This window comes from Anolis sagrei, chromosome 4, assembly GCF_037176765.1.
Source record: "Anolis sagrei isolate rAnoSag1 chromosome 4, rAnoSag1.mat, whole genome shotgun sequence".
Taxonomy (NCBI): domain Eukaryota; kingdom Metazoa; phylum Chordata; class Lepidosauria; order Squamata; family Dactyloidae; genus Anolis; species Anolis sagrei.
In genome coordinates this window covers 42,731,441-42,753,360 of record NC_090024.1, presented here as the reverse complement: position 1 = coordinate 42,753,360, position 21,920 = coordinate 42,731,441, and the positions used below count along the sequence as shown (strand labels likewise).

General features: G+C 41.0%; 1 protein-coding gene across 1 annotated transcript in view; it reads left to right on the top strand.

Annotated features, from left to right (window-relative positions):
- The first annotated feature begins 2,230 nt into the window (after window positions 1-2,230).
- RDH10 (retinol dehydrogenase 10) overlaps window positions 2,231-21,920 on the top strand; it is a 37,473-nt gene continuing 17,783 nt past the window's right edge. The window contains exons 1-2 of the mRNA XM_060775481.2: window positions 2,231-3,072; window positions 9,179-9,414. Of these exons, the coding sequence (XP_060631464.1) occupies window positions 2,781-3,072; window positions 9,179-9,414 (528 nt within the window). The 5' untranslated portion in view covers window positions 2,231-2,780. The remainder of the gene's footprint in view (window positions 3,073-9,178; window positions 9,415-21,920) is intronic.

Here is a 21,920-nt window from a genome sequence, read left to right as displayed (position 1 = left end):
GATACGGGATCTCTTTAGGATGTAGCCATGGCACACCCAAAAAAGACTTTATACTACAGGCAGTCCCAAAGCTACAAAAAGGATAGGTTCTGTAAGTTTGTTTTTAAATTGAGTTTGTATGTAAATTGGAATAAGTACATTTTTAAAATGTACCTCCAGTCACGTATGTGTGTGTGTGTGTGTATGTGTGTGTGTGTGTGTGTGTGTGTGTATGTATATATGTATGTATGTATATATATATACACACACACACACACACGCATGCATACATACACAAACACAGGTGTGTGTGTGTGTGTGTATATATATATATATGTGTGTGTGTGTGTGTGTGTGTGTGTGTATATATATATATATTGAATTGTATAGAAAAGGGTTGACATCCTTGTGGTATTTGCTTTGCTTCTGTGCCCCTGTTCAGAAGATTTCACTTCACTTTCTGTCCCTGTGAGAACTGGATTTTGAAAAACTTGGCTCGTTGTGGAAGCAATGTTTATTTATTTATTTACCCTGCTTATACCCTACCTTTCTCTGTCCTGAAGGGGACTCAAGGCAGCTTTACATGTAGGCAAGTACATGCCTTAAAACAACATTAAATTAAAATAAGCATTTAAATGTTTAAAAAAATAAAATTAATCCATTTTAAATATTACGTTCACTACATTCACTATTAAAATCTCACTCCACTGGTGAGAAAGCTTCAGGGGAGACACCTTTTCCTTTTGATAATAACTCTTTCAGGAGGTAGATGACTCTCTCCTCCAGTTGTTTTGGCCCTATTCTTAACTGTGGGTCATGTGTAACCCGGGGACTGCCTATATCAGTGGTTCTCAACCTGTGGGCCACAACCCAGCAGTGGGCTGTGAGAATGAAAATTCAGTCCGCAAATCTCCTTCCTCTTTATTTATTTATTTATTTTATTTCCGCTCCTTTCAGCAGAGCTAACTAGCCCCACCCCTGTGGTACTAAGGTTGGAGAGTGGTCCCTGGTCAAAGTGGTCCCCATTCAAGTGGTCAAGTGGGCCCTGGTCAAAGTGGTCTCCATTCAAGTGGGCCCTGGTCAAAGTGGGCCCTGGTTAATGTGGGCCATGGTCAAAGTGGGTCCTGGTCAAAGTGGGCTCTGGTGAAAGCGGGCCCTGGTGAAAGTGGGCCCTGGTTAATGTAGGCCATGGTGAACGTGGGCTCTGGTCAAAGTGGGCCCTGATCAAGTGGGCCCTAGTCAAAGTAGTCCCAGGTCAAAGTGAGCCCTGGTCAAAGTGAGCCCTGGTCAAAGTGGTCCCTTGTCAGGTTGTCCCTGGTCAAAGTGGACCCTGGTCAAAGTGTTCTCCCGTCAAGTGGTCCCCATTGAAGTGGGCCATGGTCAAAGTGAGTCCTGGTCAAAGTGGTCCCTGGTCAAATTGATCCCTGGACAAATTGGTCTCTGGTCAATGTGGGCCTGGTCAACGTGGGCCCTGGTCAACGTGGTCCCTGGCAGGCCCGTAGCCAGTATTTTGATTGGGGGGGGGGGGTGAGTCTGAGTGAAAGAGGGTCTACCCTAGCAAACCTTTTGTATCGTTATCCCAATACCCGCATACATATGGTATATATTGAGCATGGTGATCAGATCATGATATGAATAAACAAAACAGTTTAAATAATGTACCAGCAAGGCCTTCTCGTGGACCACCATGAGAATTTCGGGGGGGGGGGGGGCTGAAGCCCCTCAGCCCCCCCCCCCCCGCTACATGCCTGGTCCCTGGTCAACCTGACTCCTGGTCAAGTGGATCCTGCTCAAAAAAAAGGTTGGGACCCACTGGCCTATATGGCAAGGCACTGGGAGACTTTTCTCAATGTTGAGTCCCAAACACAGCACACAGTGTGGAGAGACTCTACCTTTCCGTAGCTGCTTCTCCTTAACTGTAGAATGAACGCAATTCGACACCACTTTGCTGTGGGAATAGTGGGAGCGGTGTAGTGACGCAAGTTGTAGTTTGGCCGGAGCTGCGGTGCAAGCGGAGAGAAGGCGCCCTCGGCAAGCTACAACTCCTAGGCTTCCACAGCATTGAGCCAGAGCGGTTAGAAGTGGCGGCATGAAGGGTCTAGTATAGACGCGCGTCCCCATAACGCACACGCACTTGGCCGCCTCGGGGCTGCCCGTGTTCCCGACAGAGAGGCGGAAAGGCGGGCGAGTGGGCGTGGGCGTGGGCGGGGGGAGGCGTGGCCAGGCTGGGAAGCCCCGGGGAAGGAGGGGCCGGGTGCGAGAGTGGGTGGGTCGGCCCTCCAGCCGCCGAGGGGGGCCCGCTTCCCTCGCTGCTCGGGGGCTATATAATGGCGCAACGCCGCGCCGAGAACATGCTCACTCCGAGGGGACAGGTAGAGGCAGGCCAGGGAGAGAGGCTTCGCAGCTGAAGGGACGGACGAGAGGGAAAGAGAAGGAAGGAAGGAAGGAAGGAAGGAAGGAAGGAAGGAAGGAAGGAAGGAAGGAAGGAAGGAAGGAAGGAAGGAAGGAAGGAAGGAAGGAGGGCGCGGGGAAGGGAGAAAACTTGGGGAAACTTGTGTGTCAGCCGGCCCTTGCCTTTCCCTCTTGGCTCCAGAGCGAGCGGAGATTGGAGCGGGACTCAATCCCGGGCAGGTGGGCTCAGAAAGTGGGGAAGAGGCAGAAAGAGAGAGCGAGCCAGGGGAGGTCTTGCCCGGACTATGCTCCCGGGAGGCGCCGCCTGAAGCCGCCTTCCTCCTCCTCCTCCTCCCTTGCCTTTGGGGGCCAGAGCAGCTCGGGCGAGCGTCGTCCTGGCTCCCGCGGCCATGAACATCCTGCTGGAGCTCTTCGTGGTGACCTTCCAGGTGCTGTGGGCGTTCGTGGCGGCGGCCGGGAGGTGGCTGCTCCGCCCGCGGGAGAAGAGCGTGGCCGGGCAGGTGTGCCTCATCACGGGCGCCGGGAGCGGGCTGGGCCGCCTCTTCGCCCTCGAGTTCGCCCGCCGACGCGCCCGCCTCGTCCTCTGGGACATCAACGCGCCCGGCAACGAGGAGACCGCCGGACTCGTCCGCTCCATCTATCGGGAGGCCGCCGAGGAAGCCCTGGCCGCCGCCCGGAAAGGTACGCACCCCAGGGAGCCTCTCCTCCTCCTACTCCTCCTCCTCTCTCCTTTTCCAGGGGGTTTGGACTTCCTAACAGTCCGTAGGACAACACTCTAAAACAGGGGAGATTCCAGGTAAAAAAAACAATCAGGGCCAGCTGATCACACACTCCTCACAAAGGATCCCCCCTCCAGGCAGTAAGAAGCCAGACCTTGAAACTGCTAGGCCATTCAATACTAATCAAGATGGCCCAACTGCAACATTTGGGCGCATCTACACCAGAGAAAGAACGCGGACAGGGCAACACTCAGAAGCAGGTTGAATTCCAGACAAGAAACAATCAGGGCCAGTAAACACCTCCCCACAAAGGATTCCCCCAAGAAGTAAGAAGCCAGACCTTGAAACTGCTAGGCCCTTCAATACTAATCAAGGTGGCCCCACTGCAGCATTAGGGCACGTCTACACCAGAGAAGGAACACCGGCAACACTCAGAAACAGGTTGAATTCCAGACAAGAAACAATCAGGGCCAGTAAACACCTCCCCACAAAGGATTCCCCCAGGCAGTAAGAAGGCAGACCTTGAAACTGCTAGGCCATTCAATACTAATCAAGGTGGCCCCACTGCAACATTAGGGCACGTCTACACGGGAGAAGGAACGCCGGCAAGGCGACACTCAGAAACAGGTTGAATTCCAGACAAGAAACAATCAGGGCCAGCTGATCACACACTCCCCACAAAGATTCCCCCTCCAGGCAGTAAGAAGCCAGACCTTGAAACTGCTAGGCCGTTCAATACTAATCAAGGTGGACCCACTGCAACATTTGGGTGCATCTACACCGGAGAAGGAACACACCCAGAAGAGTCCAGTCCAACGCTCACAAACCCTCAAAGCACCCCTGACGGATGTCCACCCAGCCCAGGCATAGGCAAACTTGGGCCGTCTCTCCAGGTGTTTTGGACTTCAACTCCCACCTCCCAGCCTCAGGCCCCTTCCTTTTCAGCTTAAGCGGCTGAGGGGGAAAAGGAAGGGGCCTGAGGTGTTAGGAATGGTGGGAGTTGAAGTTCAAAGCACCTGGAGCCCCAAGTTTGCCCATGCCTGGTCTATATGACACCCCCACTACACACCCAAGGCAGCATCTTCCACAGCCCAATAGTTCTTTCCTTATGTAAATATAGGACCTCTTTCCCTGAAATTAGCTCCATTGAACTTTTAACTGCTTAATACTATGATGGAAGCCTAGAAATGGTAGTTCAGCAAGGTACCAGGGCTCTTTCATAGAGAAGGTTAAAAGAACTTGTGAAGCTACGGCTCTCACCATTCCATAATATTAATCCCAGGTAGTTAAAGTGTTGCCAAGCTGCATTCGTTCTACAGTAGAGATGCGCCCAAGGTGTGTGACTGAAAGGCCAGGAGGGAAGTCCAAGCCAAGCATATTTTAGAGACTAAGGGCCTTTCCACACAGCCATTTAACCCAGAATATCTGCTTTGAACTGGGTTATCTGAGTCCACACTTCCATATATTCCAGTTCAGAAAATGGGGGATTTTATTCAGCTGTGTGGAAGAGGCCTTACGTAGAGCATCCCTTATCCAGAATGCCAAAGTACAGGCAGTCCCTAGGTTAAGAACAAGAGAGGTTCTGTAGGTTTGTTCTTAAGCTGAATTCATATGAAAGTTGGAACAGGTACATTTTTATGTGTAACTTCAGCCATATATATATATATATATATATATACACACACACACACACACACACACACACACACACGTATATAATATGTATGGAGACCCTGGTGGAGCAGTGGGTTAAAGTGCTGAGCTGCTGAAATTGCTGACTAAAACTATGGATTTATGCTTTAATTGATTTTTGTTATAGCATTAATTATCTGTTATGTTTTATGTTTTTATGTATTTATGGTATTGTAGTGCCCTATAAACTGCCGTGAGTCGCCTGCGGGCTGAGAAAGGCAATATACAAATACAGTAAATAAATAAAATAAAGAAAGAAAGGTTGGTGGTTCCAATCCGGGGAGTGGGGTGAGCTCCCGCTGTTAGCCTCAGCTTCTGCCAACCCAGCAGTTCAAAAACATGCAAAAGTGAGTAGATCATTAGGTACTGCTTTGGCAGGAAGGTAAGGGCACTCCATGCAGTTATGCCAGCCACATGACCTTGGAGGTGTCTATGGACAATGTCGGCTCTGTCCAGTTCTTTCACTTAGAAATGGAGATGAGCACCACCCCCAGAGTCGGACATGACTAGACTTAATGTCAAGGGGAAACCTTTACCTTATACACACAGAGAGAGAACACATGACAGCATAGGGAATTGTTTGCTTTGCTGTCTGTGCTCACTTTCTGTCCCTATGAGATTTGGATTTTGAAAAATTTGGCTTGTGGTGGAAGCAGTAATTGGTAAGAAAGCTTCAGCAGTAATTGGTAAGAAAGCTTCAGTGGAGGCATCTTCCCCCCATGGTAACTCTTCCAGGAGTTAATTTCCCTTCCTAGGGGAAGATTTCTCTTACTTCCTGTTCTTGAATCCCTGTTCTTAACTAGAAGTCATTTGTAAGTTGGATTTTTGTAACTCAGGGACTGCTTGCACTCCAGAATTGTTCACATGGCTGGCTGAGACTGTGATGCTTTTGCTCTCAGATAGTTCAATTCACTTTGTTTCATGCATAAAATTATCCAAAATCTTGTGTGTGAAGTAACCTTCCAGCTATGTGTAAAGTGCATATGAATCCTGGGCTCCCATCTCCAAGATATCTCTCTATGTCTGTCTGTGTGCAAATTATAAGTATTCCCAAATCCAAAATGCTTCTGGTCCCACGTATTTTGGATAAGGGAGACTCAAGCTGTAATAGCGATAGCCCGAAACTAATTGCCTCATTGTGGGATCAGGCTCTTGAACAGCCGCTTCCTGCTGCATCTTGGCAAACTTCTCCCTAGATTAACATTCGGTATCAGTCCTGCTTCAAGAGGATGGGAGTGTCTTTGTAGGAGAGCTACCTAGGTCCTTCATGGGGGTGTTTTAAAGGAGTTTATTTTCTCCATTTTCACTGCCCAACAAGTTTCGAAGGGATGTGATTATTCTTTGTTAAGGCAGAAATATACATTGTTCCTGCCATCTCAGATTCAAACAAATGCCATGCAAAACCTGTTTCAGTGTTTTTGGTTGGGATGAGCTTAACATTGTTAAATGCATTTGGAGCTTAGTATGAGCTAAGCTAACAGAGCAGTCTGAGAAATTGAAGTAAGTCAGGTTGTGGTAAGCAAGGTATGGGTGGCAGGAATTGACCAAAGGCTTACTAAAACCATACGCTTTATCTCTGTTTGCTTGGATTACTTTGTATTCTGATCAGAATATAAGAATGAGAATAATTTATTCCAGTACAGTCAATTACGCAGAGGTGGCAAAGAGCCCCTGGAAATATTTAATTGTTTAGAGAAGGATTGCAGCACTTCTCTGTTAAATCCAGGCAAATGGATTCAGAGTGGCCATTTCATGAACAAACAGGATCCAATAGTGCAACATAAGGACCTCTGGGGGGGTCATGGGGGGGTGTCAGAGGGCCTGCCAAGGACCATCAGAAAACACAGTGGGTTGTTGTAGGTTTTTTCAGGCTATATGGGCAAGTTCTAAAGGCATTTTCTACTGATGTTTCGCCTGCATCTATGGCAAGCATCCTCAGAGGTAGTGAGTCTGTTGGTCTGTTGCCATAGATGCAGGTGAAACATCAGGAGAAAAATGCCTTTAGAACATGGCCATATAGCCCGAAAAAAACTACAACAACCCAGTGATTCTGGCCATGAAAGCCTTCGACAATACAGAAAACACAGTCTTTTCTGTTAGTCATCGGGCATCTGTGTGGGAAGTTTGGCTCAATACTTTCATTGCTGGGGCTCCGAGTGCTCTTTCATTGTAGTGAACTATAAATCCCAGCAACTACAACTCCCAAATGTCAAGGTCTGTTTCCCCCCAAATCCACCAGTGTTCACGTTTAGGCATATTGAGTATTTGTGCCAAGTTTGGTCCAGATCCATCATTTTTGAGTCCACAGTGCTGTCTGAATGTAGATGAACTATAACTCCAAAACTCAAAGTTAACACCCACCAAACCCTTCCAGTACTTTTCTGTTGGTCACAGGAGTTCTGTATGCCAGGTTTGGTTAAATTCCATTGTTGGTGGAGTTCAGAATGCTCTTTGACTGTAGGTGAACTATAAATCCTAGCAACTACAAGTCCCAAATGACAAAATCAATCCCCCCCCCCCAACCCCACCAGTATTCAAATTTGAGTGTGTTGGGTATTTGTGCCAAATGTTGTCCAGTGAATGAAAATACATCCTGCATATCAGATATTAACATTATGATTAAGAACAATAGCAAAATTACAGTTTTGAAGGAGCAACAAAATAATTTTATGGCTAGAACCACAACATTAGGAACTGTATTAAGGGGTCACAGCATTAGGAAGGTTGAGAAACACTGCAATAGAGGCTCCCCACTAGAGGTACCCCTAGATCCACCAATTTGACTCAAGAAATTATGAGGGCTTGATGTATCATTCAGATTTAAACAGTGTGTTACTTCCGATTGGAGGGGTTTGTTTTACTTTAGAATAAGCAAACATTGCCATTTGAAATCTATTGCAAATCACCAAGGGTCTGCAGTAGATCCCAATCTTTCTTCTGCCAAGCTTCATGTAAAAGATTAGAGTTCAAGGAAAAGAAGAAAAATAGTAATTGCCCTGCAGATGGTAAAATGAGAAAACTTCCAAGGGCCTGTGGTTCAGATATTTGGGCTGAAGATTGCAGGAGTTCTGCAATGTAATTCAAGTAGAAAGGATGGCTCGTTGATTTGATCTGTTCTAATAAAAATGAACGATACATACCTAGTCCTCATGAATTCAAAGGTGCTTACTCCCAGGTAAGCAAGTATAAGATTACAGCATTAGTCAGACGTGTCTACACCAGTTTTTAGCATTATACTTTATCATGTGTGTACTTTTCAAACCAGCCAGAATACAGTAGTTGTGGTGGTACTTATATTTGGATGTAAACCAATGAACTCAGTAAGTTCTCTCTAAGTAGATAGTCATGGACTCAGGTAGCATATTTCCATTGAGCTCTATTTCTAATATTCCAACTGGAATGACTTCTGGATTGAATTATGAGTTGTGTTTTGGGATTGCTTCTTGGTGGGCAAAGTATGTGACTTCGGAGTCATATAGGATGGCAAAGGCTGGTTTCGGACCCCCCCCCCCCCCCAACAACCTCAGACTTCTTTTTCTTATTTTATGTTTCATAGTATATAGTTAAACCATGTTGATACAATTCTAACTGACATGACTGTCTTTTGGAATCCAGGAGTTAGTACTTTCATGAAGTTTCATGGAGTGTTTAGAATTCCTTGCCAGAAAATTCAAATGTATCACTAAACTATAAATCTCAGAATACAATAGGATGCAAACATTGCAGTTAAAAGTGGTATCTAAGGGTGTATCTGCACTATATAATTAATGCAGTTTGACTAACTGCCATAGCAGTTGGAATCCTGGGATTTGTACCATATTTACTATATTTGTATACCGCCCTTTTCAGCCCGCAGGCAACTCAAGGCAGTTTACAGAGGCAACAATTCAATGCCTAACAACACCATAAAAACATTAACATACAATATAAAACAATAACAAAATCAATAATACACCATAAAAGCAATTAAAACATTTAAAAACATTAATATATAATATAAAACCATAACAAGATCAATAGTTAAAACGTTGTCCAAAATTATTTCATAGAGAAGGCTAAAGACCTTGTAAAACTGCAACTCTCAGGATTACACAGCATTAATCCACGACAATTAAAGCAGTGTCAAAGCAGTTTGGGTGCAGCCCAAGTGCTTTAACTGTACAACATGAAAGAGGCCTGTGTGTATCACTGGAGATCAGCTAAAATGAGTTAATAACTTAATGATTTAGTATGCAATGGATTTTGTCTCTGTTTATTCATTTATTATAACAATAAAAGACTTGTCACTGTATCTTTATAGATATATATATGTAATTAAATTTTTCTCACACACACTTGTTCTTTTCCGGTTTGCTTCTCCGGATTCACATATGCAGCTGGCCATGGTGAAGAGGAAGTGCTACCGCACTACAACTTGCAAGTTCACACCTACACTTGCGATGTCAGCAAGAGGGAGAACGTATACACCACTGCTGAAAAAGTTCGCAAAGAGGTTGGCGAAGTCTCTGTCCTGGTTAACAACGCGGGAGTCGTTTCTGGCCACCATCTTCTTGAATGTCCTGATGAGCTGATTGAGAGGACCATGATGGTTAACTGCCATGCACACTTCTGGGTAAATATATATATATTTGCAAAGGGTGAAAACAATTTTGATGTCATAAACTTCTGTGTTTTTGTTGAGAGGGACAGTAGCCTAGTGTTTAAACAACAATTTTATTTTTATTTTTTATTTCTTACCTGCCTCTCCTTGTGGCTCAAGGTGGGTTACAGCATAGTTAAAACACACCAACAAGTTAGTATTTTGTTGCACAAAAAGGAAAGAGGGAGGAAAAGTAGAGAGAAGGAATGTTGCAGTGCCTTTAAAACTAGATTTTATTTTTGCATGACCTGCTTTGGATGCCGTACAGAGAGATAATAAATTAATTATTAAGATTCTATAATAATAATAATAATAATAATCATCATCATCATCATCTTTATTTATACCATGTCACCATCTCCCGAAGGGACTCGGGTGGCTCACAAAGCACCCAAAGGTGCAAACATGCAAAATACAAAAAGTGCAAAGACAATAACACAAGCAATAACAACCAACGTAAACATCATAACCCCCACCCCCCGATCAAGATCAGTAAAATGCAACAATAGCTGCAGAATATAAAACAAACTGCGATTAATATCATTCTCATGAAGTTCACTGTGAAAAATCTCTTAAGTCCTTGAATTTCTAAACGTGGTCAAAGGCTTGTCTAAAAAGCCATGTCTTCTGTTGTATATGGAAGGCTTGGAGTGTGGGGGCTAGCCTAATCTCCCATGGGAGGGCATTTCAAAGCTGGGGAGCCACCACCGAGAAGGCTCTCTCTTTCATCACCACCAACTGCACTTGAGACAGAAGTAGGACTGAGAAAAGAGCTTCTCCGGGAGATCTTGGTGCCTGTTCTGGTTCATAGAAGGAGATGTTTTGAGTTTGAAGAAGGGGGTTATAGCCACAAAAGCTCATGCAAAAATAAAAGCTAATTCATCTTAAAGGTGCTGCTGCATTCTTTTTGCCTTTCCTTTCCTGCTTTTTATGTAATCTATGAATCATTTGTGGTCTTTAAAATATCACAAGTTCTTTGTATGTATGAGTTTCAGTTACCTGTTCACAGTACTGCCCTGTATTTTTCTAGGTGAATTACATTACAATTAGCATCCTGTCCAATACCTGCAACATATTGTAAATTGGATTTAATAACCTCTTGAATTTTCAATTGACAATAACTGATTGTAATTCCAAAAAACTGCCTCTCAAACCAGACAACTCTCCCAATTGAAAGGTTTCAGCAGCACTGGATATCGGTGTGCTGGGGAATGACAACTGGGTGCAGCATGTGTTGAGACAAATAGCTTTGGTTGGCCTTCAGGAGGATGCTCCAGCTCCCCATCTCAAAGTATATAGCAATCAGGAGAATACTACATTTTCCAAATCCTCAGTCTGCCTTAGAAGCTCTTCAATTGGGGTTCTATCTGGTTTAAGAGGTTCAATTTGAGAGTCCATCAACAGTAGTACCTATGATGATGGGGCTCCATTATTGTAGCTCTTTCTGTCAATGCATGATCTTCTAAAAAAAATCTGGAACACCTTCCTATTGTAGATCTGAACTTGTACTTTGTTGCTGTTTTTTTGTTTCTACATTTGCAACCCTGCATTTTTTTATTGTTTTTCTTTTCATGTAATTACTTTGATCGAGATAATATCTTCCTTTAGGTAAATGTAACAATTGGATGTGTTATCCCCAATTCAGACCAGGGTTTGAATTTGCACTCAGCCATGGAAACCCATTAGCTGATCTTGGGCAAGTCACACTCTCTTAGCTAAATCTCCTCTGAACAAACCTCACCACCAAGAAAACTGTGTGGTAGGTTTGTCCTAGTGTCACCATGTTGGAAACAGCTTGAAGGCACACAGCAACACCAAAAATCTCTAGATCAGAACCAGTATAGAGACATTATATTCATGGAATCATTTTCTTTCTTGTTTTTTTTTTAAAGAATGATGTCATATTTCTGGTTCTTCAGAGCTATTAGTGTATTTAGTGTGTGGTGACAACATAAACATTAATTTCTTAGAAATATACTGTATAGACAAGATTCACTACCTAGTGAAAACTTATGAAAAAAAAGAGTCAAACTGAAAATATTGCTTACACTAATGAAGGATAATTGACCCACCAAGACTGGTATTTTACTTCAGCAGTAGCTGTATACCATTAGGTTAAAAGACCTGTAAAAAGTCTGCACAATGACTATTTCAGTATATGTAATCTTAAAACTTCATGTTGTTGAAAGAAGTTTAGGTATTTGCTAAGGATATCTTGAGACACAAGAGTGGAATGGTGGGTCAGGACCCTTATATAAAGCATATTCTTTAGATCCATACCACATATTGTTGAATGATTCAAAAAGCATGATCTGAAGGAAGAAATGGTTTCATCACACATTAGTTCCATATTTCAGAAGAGCTTATCTTGATTGCTTTACAACTAACGTGCATTAGAAACTTGCAATTTATAGTTCAGATTGTAAATTTATGTAAACACATGTTTGTGGCCTAACTATAAAATTTACGGTTCTTGGAAATTTGGTCACTTACGACAACATTACCACTAAAATTATGGGAGGATGCTGGACTCTCCATCTGGTCTTGTATCTGGCATCTAGGTCAACAATTATTTGTGACACTGTGTTCTGAAGAATCATCTTAAAATCCTGAAGCATCAATGAAAAGCTAACAGTGTTTCCTGTTAATGTTTATGGAAAAGTATCACTGAGTTCAATAGAATTTACTATTAAATTAAGTATATTTACGATTATAACATTAGTCATGTTTTAGAAATCCTTTTGATATATTTCCTACATTATTTTGTGTCCTCTGCTCCCCACCCTTTGAAACACTGCTCTGTGACTTAGTTGTTTTGTTAGAACTCCACCAGCGTAATACCACTGTTGAAACCACATTAAACAAATCCAGGCCTTGTCTTCCAGTCAAATAGTTGTCTGCAGCTTCTGTACTTAAATGAACTCTTCGTGTGTTTTTCTTTGTGTTTACAAAGGAATTATTTTCTTCTGTGTCTCTTCTTTGTTTTTTAGCTCAAAGTTACAAATGTACATTTGGTTTGTTATCGAAATGCAGATGAACAATATAAGTATCACGAGACAAAATCTAAGCCGTTAACATCTGGAATGAATGTAAATTAATATGAATGTTATTGACTTTTGTTCCAGCATCTTTAGCATGCCTTTTACTGAGTCACGGATCTCTACTCTTCAACTCTCTAAAATCCTGGTCCCCATGTTTTTCAAAGTTAAGGCCTCAGTTTGGGAATTCTCTTTTCAAATGGGTCGGATTTTACATCGCAACAACCTGTCCCATTGATCCCCTCCCACCAGCATGGGCCTTAAGTACAACAGCACTCTTGTATATAAGGGACAATCTTGTTTCCATTTATCATTGCATGTGGGTGGCTTTTTGGTTGTTTTTTTGTGTGTGTGTGTGTGTCAGCAGTGACTTGAGAAACTGCAAGTCACTTCTGGTGTGAAAGAATTGGCCGTCTGCAAGGACGTTGTCCAGGTGACGCCTGCATGTTTTGATGTTTTACCATCCTTGTGGGAGGCTTCTCTCATGTCTCTGCATGGGGAACTGGAGCTGACAGAAGGAGCTCATCCGTGCTCTCCCCAGATTCAAATCTCTAATCTGTCAGTCTTCAATCCTGCCGTCACAAAGGTTTAACCCATTGCATCACTGGGGGCTCCTATATTGCATGTGTTGATGGCATCTGCCAGCAGAGTGGGGGGAGAGGTTTCTTCAAGATCCTAGCTCCCATCATTTGTTGCAGAAGTTGGGGTATATATGGAACAAAGATGAAAATACTGATGAAAATAAACTTTCTGCTGTGCAAGTAACCTACTTGGATACAATCTTTAGTATAATTGGCAAGTTTATTTCCACTAATCTAGTTATCTAGATCTTCATGAGGAGCCTTGTTTTGAATGTTATATAAGACTCATCACTTTAAACACATGTATCAGCAACTGGTAATCCTGGTTGTCCTTTGAATCATATTTTGATACCATGTATTTTGAAATTGTTGCTTAGGGCAAACCCCATTTTGAATGTATTATCCAGTTGTAAAAGGTTTTGTGTTTCATATCTGAAAATAAAATACCCTTATCAGCTCTTCTCTCTAGCTAGCAGATGCTAATAATAACAACAACAACAACAACAACAATAACAATAATAACAAATGCACAATGAGCAGGAGCCTTTAAGTGATTTTGCCATCATAGCATTCATGCCCCACATTCAGTACATGCAGTTGATGTTTTGACTGGAAACTGCTTTTCTGGTTAGTTGATCTACTAGAACATTGTCCATTTATTGAAATTGCCTTTTCTTGATTATAACAGAATTGGCAAAGCTGTTTGAAGCACAGGGAGGGAATGGCTGTCACATACCACACTCTTTTTATATGTGCATTTGAGTCATCATCACAGCTGAAAACAAAATAAAATTGTCCTTTGGTTGCTGTGACAACACATTAAAATTGTCCTTTCTTCCACTCCCCAGAGGGTTCCAGACAAGGTTCTTGCTGACCCACAAGATAAAACTTGCAATATAAGTGAAATCAAGCATGTCAGTATTGGTTGCCTCCATGGTAGCACAACTTCTAATGGCAGTGTAGTCCAAAAATGCCTTTTGAGGACCCTAACAAATATATAGAAAGCCCAGTTGGAAAAGCTGTTGCAATGTCTTATTGTGAGCATTACCAATTAACATTTTTGGTGTGTACATAAAAATAAGACTAACTAGCCCAGCAAACTAAAATTTTCTTGTGATACTGTTGAATCTCATTGGGTTTGTGCCTCCATATTTGGATTTTTAAAAATCTTTGGACTACAGAATCTTTTGCCCAGCATGCCAGTCTTGTCTATGCTATTCTGGAAGTTGCACATGATAACATTTAGGCCAAGCCTGGGCTTGCTGATTGAAAAATAAGTTCTGCTGTGTTCTTTCTAGAATGTAATCCTATGCAGTCCTGTATGCACTTGCCTAACTCATTATTTCAATGCAAGCGAAGAAGGTGGCCTGTCTGGTTCTGGCTTTTACAGCATGAATAGGAGATTCTTAGCAACCTAAATGATTGTGGTATTAATTGTTGACCTCCCCTCTCCCCTTTGTGGACAACTTTACTACAAGCTTACACACACAAAAAATAAAGAAAAATTACTCTGTTTAGATGGTGAAATGTTATCCTGTTAGATCTTGTTTTGCTGAATGGCTAAGAACTTATGGCATATCCAGATCTTGTTTTGTTTGGTTTGCTTATACTCCTTCAGCTGAAGGAAGGTGGCAGTAACCTCCTTCTCTGAGCCGGATAAAGTAAATACCTGCAGAACATTATGCATCTGGTTTTTGAGCTGATATGGTGGACTTCAAACATATTGCCTACAATCATAGGCTGTCACACAGATCTTGAAGTAGAATTAGAACATATTGAAAAAAACATTGAAACTTAGGCAAAACAGAGAAAACTAGCAGGGCACACAATATTAAAACATTTAAAGCCATTAGGACAGAAACATACAAAGTAGTTTCCCTAAAACTGTGGTATATATTGGTGAAATACAGTATCACAAGTCTGATGCAACAACCAATGAAAACAGTTGCTTAATCCAACATGAGATTAAGATCGTATACTTGTAGCGTCATAACACTTTCTGCCTCTCAACCATGAGTGGTAGATAGTATTTTAAAGGCCCTTCCTGTTACATGTGAAATCACCCTGTGGTTACTTCCCTGTGATTTGTCTCACATGCATTTATCAGTCACAAACCACAATTCTCCCAGAAACACCCGCAACCAGGATATGCAAACGCTTCAAACAATGGTTAGAAGTACATCCTTGTTATGAACAATGGTGCTACATTATGCTATACTATGGCTAAGAGGGGAAACTCATGTAGGAAAGGTGCGTGAGAGCCCCTGATCTGCTACTCTGCTCTTCTATGAAAACATTTAGGCTGAGCTAAAAATAGCTTTGACTTGTCATGTATATGTCTACCATATTTAGACTGTGTGCACTTCTTCTTTACCCCTAAAGAAAACTTAGATGATGCCAGGCAGGATTAATATTTATAGTATTATAGACTATTCTATATACACAGACAACTATTCTCCCATTTTTTTTAGTAGAACTGGTTGATTAAATGCAAATACTCATGTTCATGGTAGATGGGAGTTCCATTTCTGCACAGAATTCTAAATATAGATGAAGGAGCTGACTATAAATTATACTTTGAGATATTTTAGATGCCTGCCTATAAAAAAATAGTAAGACAACTAGCAATGTATTAAAATTAGGTCTCATAAAACCAAGGTCCTCCATATGGTTTTTCCTTCACTTCACAATTCAATTTTATCTAAATCATAGAACAATAGAAGCTTGAAGCAATTGCCTCAGTTTAGACTCCATGCTGTTTTTGTCTCAATTAACTAGATAATTGTTTGATCTGTGGTTTAATTTGTTAGTCCTAGCTTGAACTGTGACTCTTGTAGAAATACCACCAACTTTGTTTATTTTACAGTGTAAATGTTAAGATTCTGAATGCCCTCATTGAAGTAGTAAAAGAAGAGCATAATAAATTGGTAGATCTTCCGGAAATGATTTAGCACTGTTAAATATTACATTGATAGTTTCTAGTAATCTTGGTCATTTTAGGGTAGCTGTCCGATGCTCCAGATCTGTCATAGTCTGGTATAGTTATGGAAATGTGAGTCAATATATAATATTTTCCAGTTAATTTAAGAAAGCGTAGGCTCGTAGTTCTAATGCACTTTTTATTTCTGTGGTCTCTGAATCTTGACTCCTAAGTTCTTAAATATTGAGTCACTAGGACTGAGAGATGCTTTAATGATGGTGTGCTCAAAATGAAGAAATCTGCATTATTGCCTTATTTGTCCCTCTAATTCAAAAGTAGGGAAAACCTCTTTAAATTAGTTCTCCTTCATATAAAAACTCTATTTCACTTGCTTAAGCATCATTTAAACTTACTTGTTTTAAGAAAGATTGGTGTGATGGTTTGAATATTGGACTAGATCTTATGAGACTAGAGTTTTGATCCCCCGCTTAGCCATAGAAGCCAACTTAATGGCCTTGGGTACTTTACATTATCTCAGCCTAAAATGAGCACAGTGACAAGCCATCCCCTATGGGGTCACCATAGGTCAAATTTGACTTGAAGGTTCATAGTAATATACACATCCTCAAAACTAAATCTGTTTGTTTTTCCAAAGTAGAGTAGACCGTGTGAATCAGTGGGACCTTAGTATGTCAATACTCTACTGCAGTGGTTCTCAAGCTGTGGGTCCCCAGATGTTTTGCCCTTCAACTTCCAGCTGGTAAACTGGCTGGGATTTCTGAGAGGTGTAGGCCAAAACACCTGGGGACCCACAGGTTGAGAACCACTGCTCTACTATATGATTGATTTATGTAGTTCAGACTAAGAATTGGATATTAGCCCCTAGTCTGTATTTTTGGCCTAGTCTTACATGAAAGACTGCCCTAGAATGTATCTATTTCCAGGGTTTCTTGTTTCTATTGAAAAAAAAATCTTACTCCACTGGATATCTGTTGCATTGGTTTGTCTTTTCTCCAAAGCTGAGACTTGAGACAGTTTACAGATATTACAGTTCTAAGGTGGGTTGCAAACGTTTTCAAAAAACAATAAAATCCTGCAAATTGTGTCAGTATAAAAAATAGCCATAGCAGGTAGCATCGGTCTTCTTTTAAACAGTTTTGAGTTCCAACAAAGTAAAAGAAATGGCCACAAGAACACATTGTGATACAGCAATTTAGTCAGTATTATTCTCCAAATTGTGAATGAGAAAGGCAGCTTATTCCATCTACTGCTCCTGAATTGTAATAGCATCTGCACAGCATGCAGGATAACTACTATATTTTTTGTTTGCCTACATTTTAACTTATGGCAATTGTTTTCTCCTAGCTTGGATGTGAGGGCATGTACAGAGCCAAGCTTCCAAACTGATCTCCTTTAGCAATCCCATCTTCTATCTCCTTCACTTGATATACGTTGAATGTAACTCAGATAAACTCCTTTCTAAAGCCCCTTCACACTGCCAAATATCCCAGGATCTGATGCCAGATTATCTGCTTTGAACTGGATTAAATGAGTCTACACATCCAGATAATCTGGGATAAGCAAATAACCTGGGATGAGATCCTGGGATATAGGACAGTGTAGGTCCAGCTGGAGTAGATCCTTACAAGATTATAGGGAGGAAGATGCTATTTTTATAAACAAAAGCATTTCCTTTGTGAGTTCATTAAGCTGTAAGCACTACATACATTTCTCAATCCTGGTTTTCTAGTGTGAAAACAAATTAGCTCTAATGCTCATATGTAAACTATCAAAATGGTATAGCCTCTTGATTTATAGTCTACTGATGGGTCTCCTAGATGGGTTTCCAAGAAAAATCAACTCAGGCTTTATTTTTTCTTCCATTTACTATTTAATGGAGAGGCAGATTTTTTAAATTTACCATGCTTTCCAAAGAACACAACTTTAAAATTGGATTATTGTCCATCCGTCCCAACTTTTGATTATTCTAAAAATGTGCACATGAATGCCATTGGGATGAGGCAAAGTCTGCTCTTTGATGTAAGTATGAGTGAGAAGCTTCCAGTGGTCTGCAGACTAGTATCAGGCAATTGCAGAAGGTTTACTTTTAGTTGTCTATGACCATCCTTGAAGTTTTAGTACAAAACTGCTTCTCCTGAAGGTCTCCAAGAAAAGAAAAAAATGCCATGGGATTTTTTTAGTGTGTAGACCACCTAAGTTAGTGTGTAGACCACAAATTTCAGATATAGATAATAAGTTGGACTTTTTATATGTTCTTCTCATGCTGGAGGAAGGGGCAGAGTGTTAGTTTCCACTTCCCTATTTCACCAATTGTTCCAGAACGCAGGGAAATTTAGAACAAAATGGGAGATAGTGATTGACAACTTGCAGGTAGGAGAGAGAATTCTAGTTCTTTCCTTAAATGTCCTTCTGCATCCAACCTCATAAGCTGGGTTCTTATCCCATTGCTAAGCCAACACTTCAAAAATTAGATATTTTGTGTGAAAGTGATGCATCTCTTTCATCTGGTGTTGGGCTTTCCTGAAACATTTCACTTCTTTGGGCAAAAGAGGAAATGGGAGGAACCTCTTGACATCAAGATGCATATTAACCAAGCCTGCTGAAGGTTTTTCTGGCACTTGAGACAGAAAATCTCACAACCACTACTCCTTGCTACTGGAAGTAAATAACATGTGTATATATATTCAGGTCACTGTCGACATATGGCGACCCCATGAATTTCATAGGGTTTTCTAAAGCAAGAAATAATTGGAGGTGGTTCTACCAGTTCCTTCAAAAATATAACTTACAGCACCTGGCATTCATTGATAGTCTCCCATCCAAGTGCTAACTAGGGCTGGCATTGCTTAGACTCCAAGGTCAAATGGGATCTGGTGCCTTTAGGATATTTTGGACCTAAGAGAAAAAATATAACCACATTAGGTTAAGTAACTTGCTTCTCTCTTATGAATCCTGTTCTGATAGAGTCAGCAAGTATTGTTAGTGGTAGAATATAATATGTTTATAATATCTCTTAAAGTATACTTAAAAAGGAAAGTTTAGGTGTTTTTAACCATGCATAATGAAATATGAATTGCTATGTGAAAAGATTCAGATGTTTGTAACATTTCAGAACCAAATGGGAGGCTGCTCTGATGCTAATCAAACAGAGGTGAAGAATTCTCACCGTTAGAAATGGGGAATGCATAATAAGTGGGATTTAAGATCTGAGTGTTAGGAAACTTCCATTTCATAACAAACAACCTTGTAGGACAAAAGGTAACTCTTAATGTGGCTTGGCTGTTTAGATTCTATACCTAAAAATAAATTGACATTGGTAGGTTTTTCTTTATTTGCTGTTCTTATTAAAGTCTGTGCCAACTTTTTTCTTTGTGCTTCTTGATGATCCTGAATCATGATAGATTTCAATTAGGCTAAACGAATTGGTGGTTACTGCTGATTTCTGAAGTTTTGGTGCAAGATCATCTGAAGTCTTGTAAAATTTAGCATATATGTAACTTATAGGATAGACTTTATTTTTTAGAATACTGTGCCGGTTGTTACAAATTAGACTAGGAAAGAGAGTTCTCAGATAATGGACCACAAGCTACATCCAGTTGTTTTGTCAAATGTTTGCGGATCAGTGGATAAACTCTTAATCCTCTCCCTCAATGACTGGCTCTCTTTTGACTTGAGCTACAAGCAAGCTAACATTACTACTGCCACTTATCAAAATTTCCCTTAAAATGTACAACTTGAAAGGGTTGCTTAGTTGTTTGACTGAAAACTCGCCTTTGGAATATATTACTGGTTTTAGTTTCCAGTGCTTGATTTTTTTTAAAGGATAGTAAAATATTATATATGTTGTGTATGATTTGTAAAGCAAATTCAAAAATTTAAGTGATCCATATAAATAGGAAAATGTCAAAAGGTCTAATGAAAATAATTTGGGAAGTAGGAGCTTAGATTATAAGCCTGGTCTACTCAATTTTAACATAGCCTTAGGAGCTTAAGAGTGGTTATTTGGTGATATAATCAATGATATTGAACAAATCTCCCTAAGAAGTTGCCTATCGCTTCCATTCCTCACTTGTGTTATACAACCACAGCTATGCATATTGTTATTCTTTGGAATACTAAGTAATTTCCCAAAGTTTTGGGTTGTATTGTTTGTCTAGTAGAGTGATGAGACCCAAGAACCTGAACAGTTCTGCTTGAACTGTGCGTTATTATTTAAGATCTGTTCTCATAGAGCAGTGGTTCTCAACCTGAGGTCCCCAGATATTTTTGGCCTACAACTCCCAGAAATCCCAGCTAGTTTACCAGCTGTTAGGATTTCTGGGAGTTGAAGGCTAAAAACATCTGGGGATCCTAGGTTGAGAACCACTGTCATAGAATCATAGAGTTGGAAGAAACCTCATCGACCATCCAGTCCAGTCCCCTACCAAGAAGCAGGAAAATCACATTCAAAGCACCCCAAACAGATGGCCATCCTCTGTTTAAAAGCATCAAAAGAAGGAGCCTCCACCACACCCCAGGGCAGAGAGTTCCACTGCTGAATGGCTCTCACAGTTAGGAAGTTCTTCCTAATGTTCATGTGGAATTTACTTTTCTGTAGTTTGAGACAATTGTTCCGCGTCCTAGTCTCCAGGGCAGCAAAAAACAAGCTTGCTCCCTTCTCCTTATGACTTCCCCTCACATATTTATACATGGTCATCATGTCTCCTCTCAGCCTTCTCTTTTACACGCTAAACATACCCAGCTTCTTTAAGTTACTCCTCATAGGGCTTGTTCTCCAGACACTTGATCATTTTAGTCGCCCTCCTCTGGACACAGAATGTTTACAGAATGTCTGTAGGAAGGAAAATTGTGTTGGAAAGATTTTCCTGCTGGAAAACTGTCCTGTATCTTCTATTGCAAAAACCTTCACCATTCTAGCCTTTGCCATATATTTTTGGTAGAGCTGAGCATTTTATGTAAAAGTAATGGTTGTGATCATCAAAATCTAATGTTCAGTCCTTACTGCAGGCAGTATTTGAATACCCCTTTGTTGTAGGACTAAACTGGAATATGTCCCATTTCTTGCCCTATTCCTTAAAACTCTTGAGATACCTTGCCTAATTCTGGGAGCTTAATAGTGAAATTGTATTCTTCTTTCAATCCTCCCTATGCCTTGCCTTAATTTGAGTGTTTTGATAATTTCATATTTCAATTAGTATCTTATTGGCAGCAGTTATTAATCTTTATAGTGGCTGCTTTATTGCACTGTAGTCTAGGAAACCCTCTTCTTGTATTGGTAGACCATTGAGGTAGGAGAATATTATATGGTCATGACTTGGTTGGGAATCTTCACTCGTCTTAACTCCACACAGAAGTGCTCAAAAAGACTGCCTCTTGTGAAATGAGAGAGGCTGTTCCTTTTGTACAGAGAAGAGGAAGCAAACACACAGTGGTTAGTCATTAAAAGTTGAAAGAACTTAATTGTAATTCTGCTACAAGCCCTTCAAGCACTATATAAGCCACTAAAGTTAAAATGATTCCATATAGTAAAACAAAATGATGATGCAATAGCACTACTTAACCACTTTTAAAACATGTCAAAATACAAAGGATGTTTTACTTTGCCTGGATACATGTTCCAGATGCATGATGTAAGGGATGGATAGGTGGATCCCCTGACCAGATGTCCTTTTCTCCTGGTAAAAGCAGCTATTTGGTTTTGTAGACTCCAATGTATCAAGTAGACTGCAACCAAAGTAGAATTTTCATGGTGAGATTCATTCAGAGGTGGTTTGCCATTGTCTTCTAGGGCCGACGGAGTGTGACTTGTTCAAGACCATCGCATGGACTTCCATGTCTGAATAGGGATTCAAACCACTGTGTCACACTGACTCCTGGTGTATATTAACCTGATAGTTGTCCCATAGAAAAAAAAGTTGA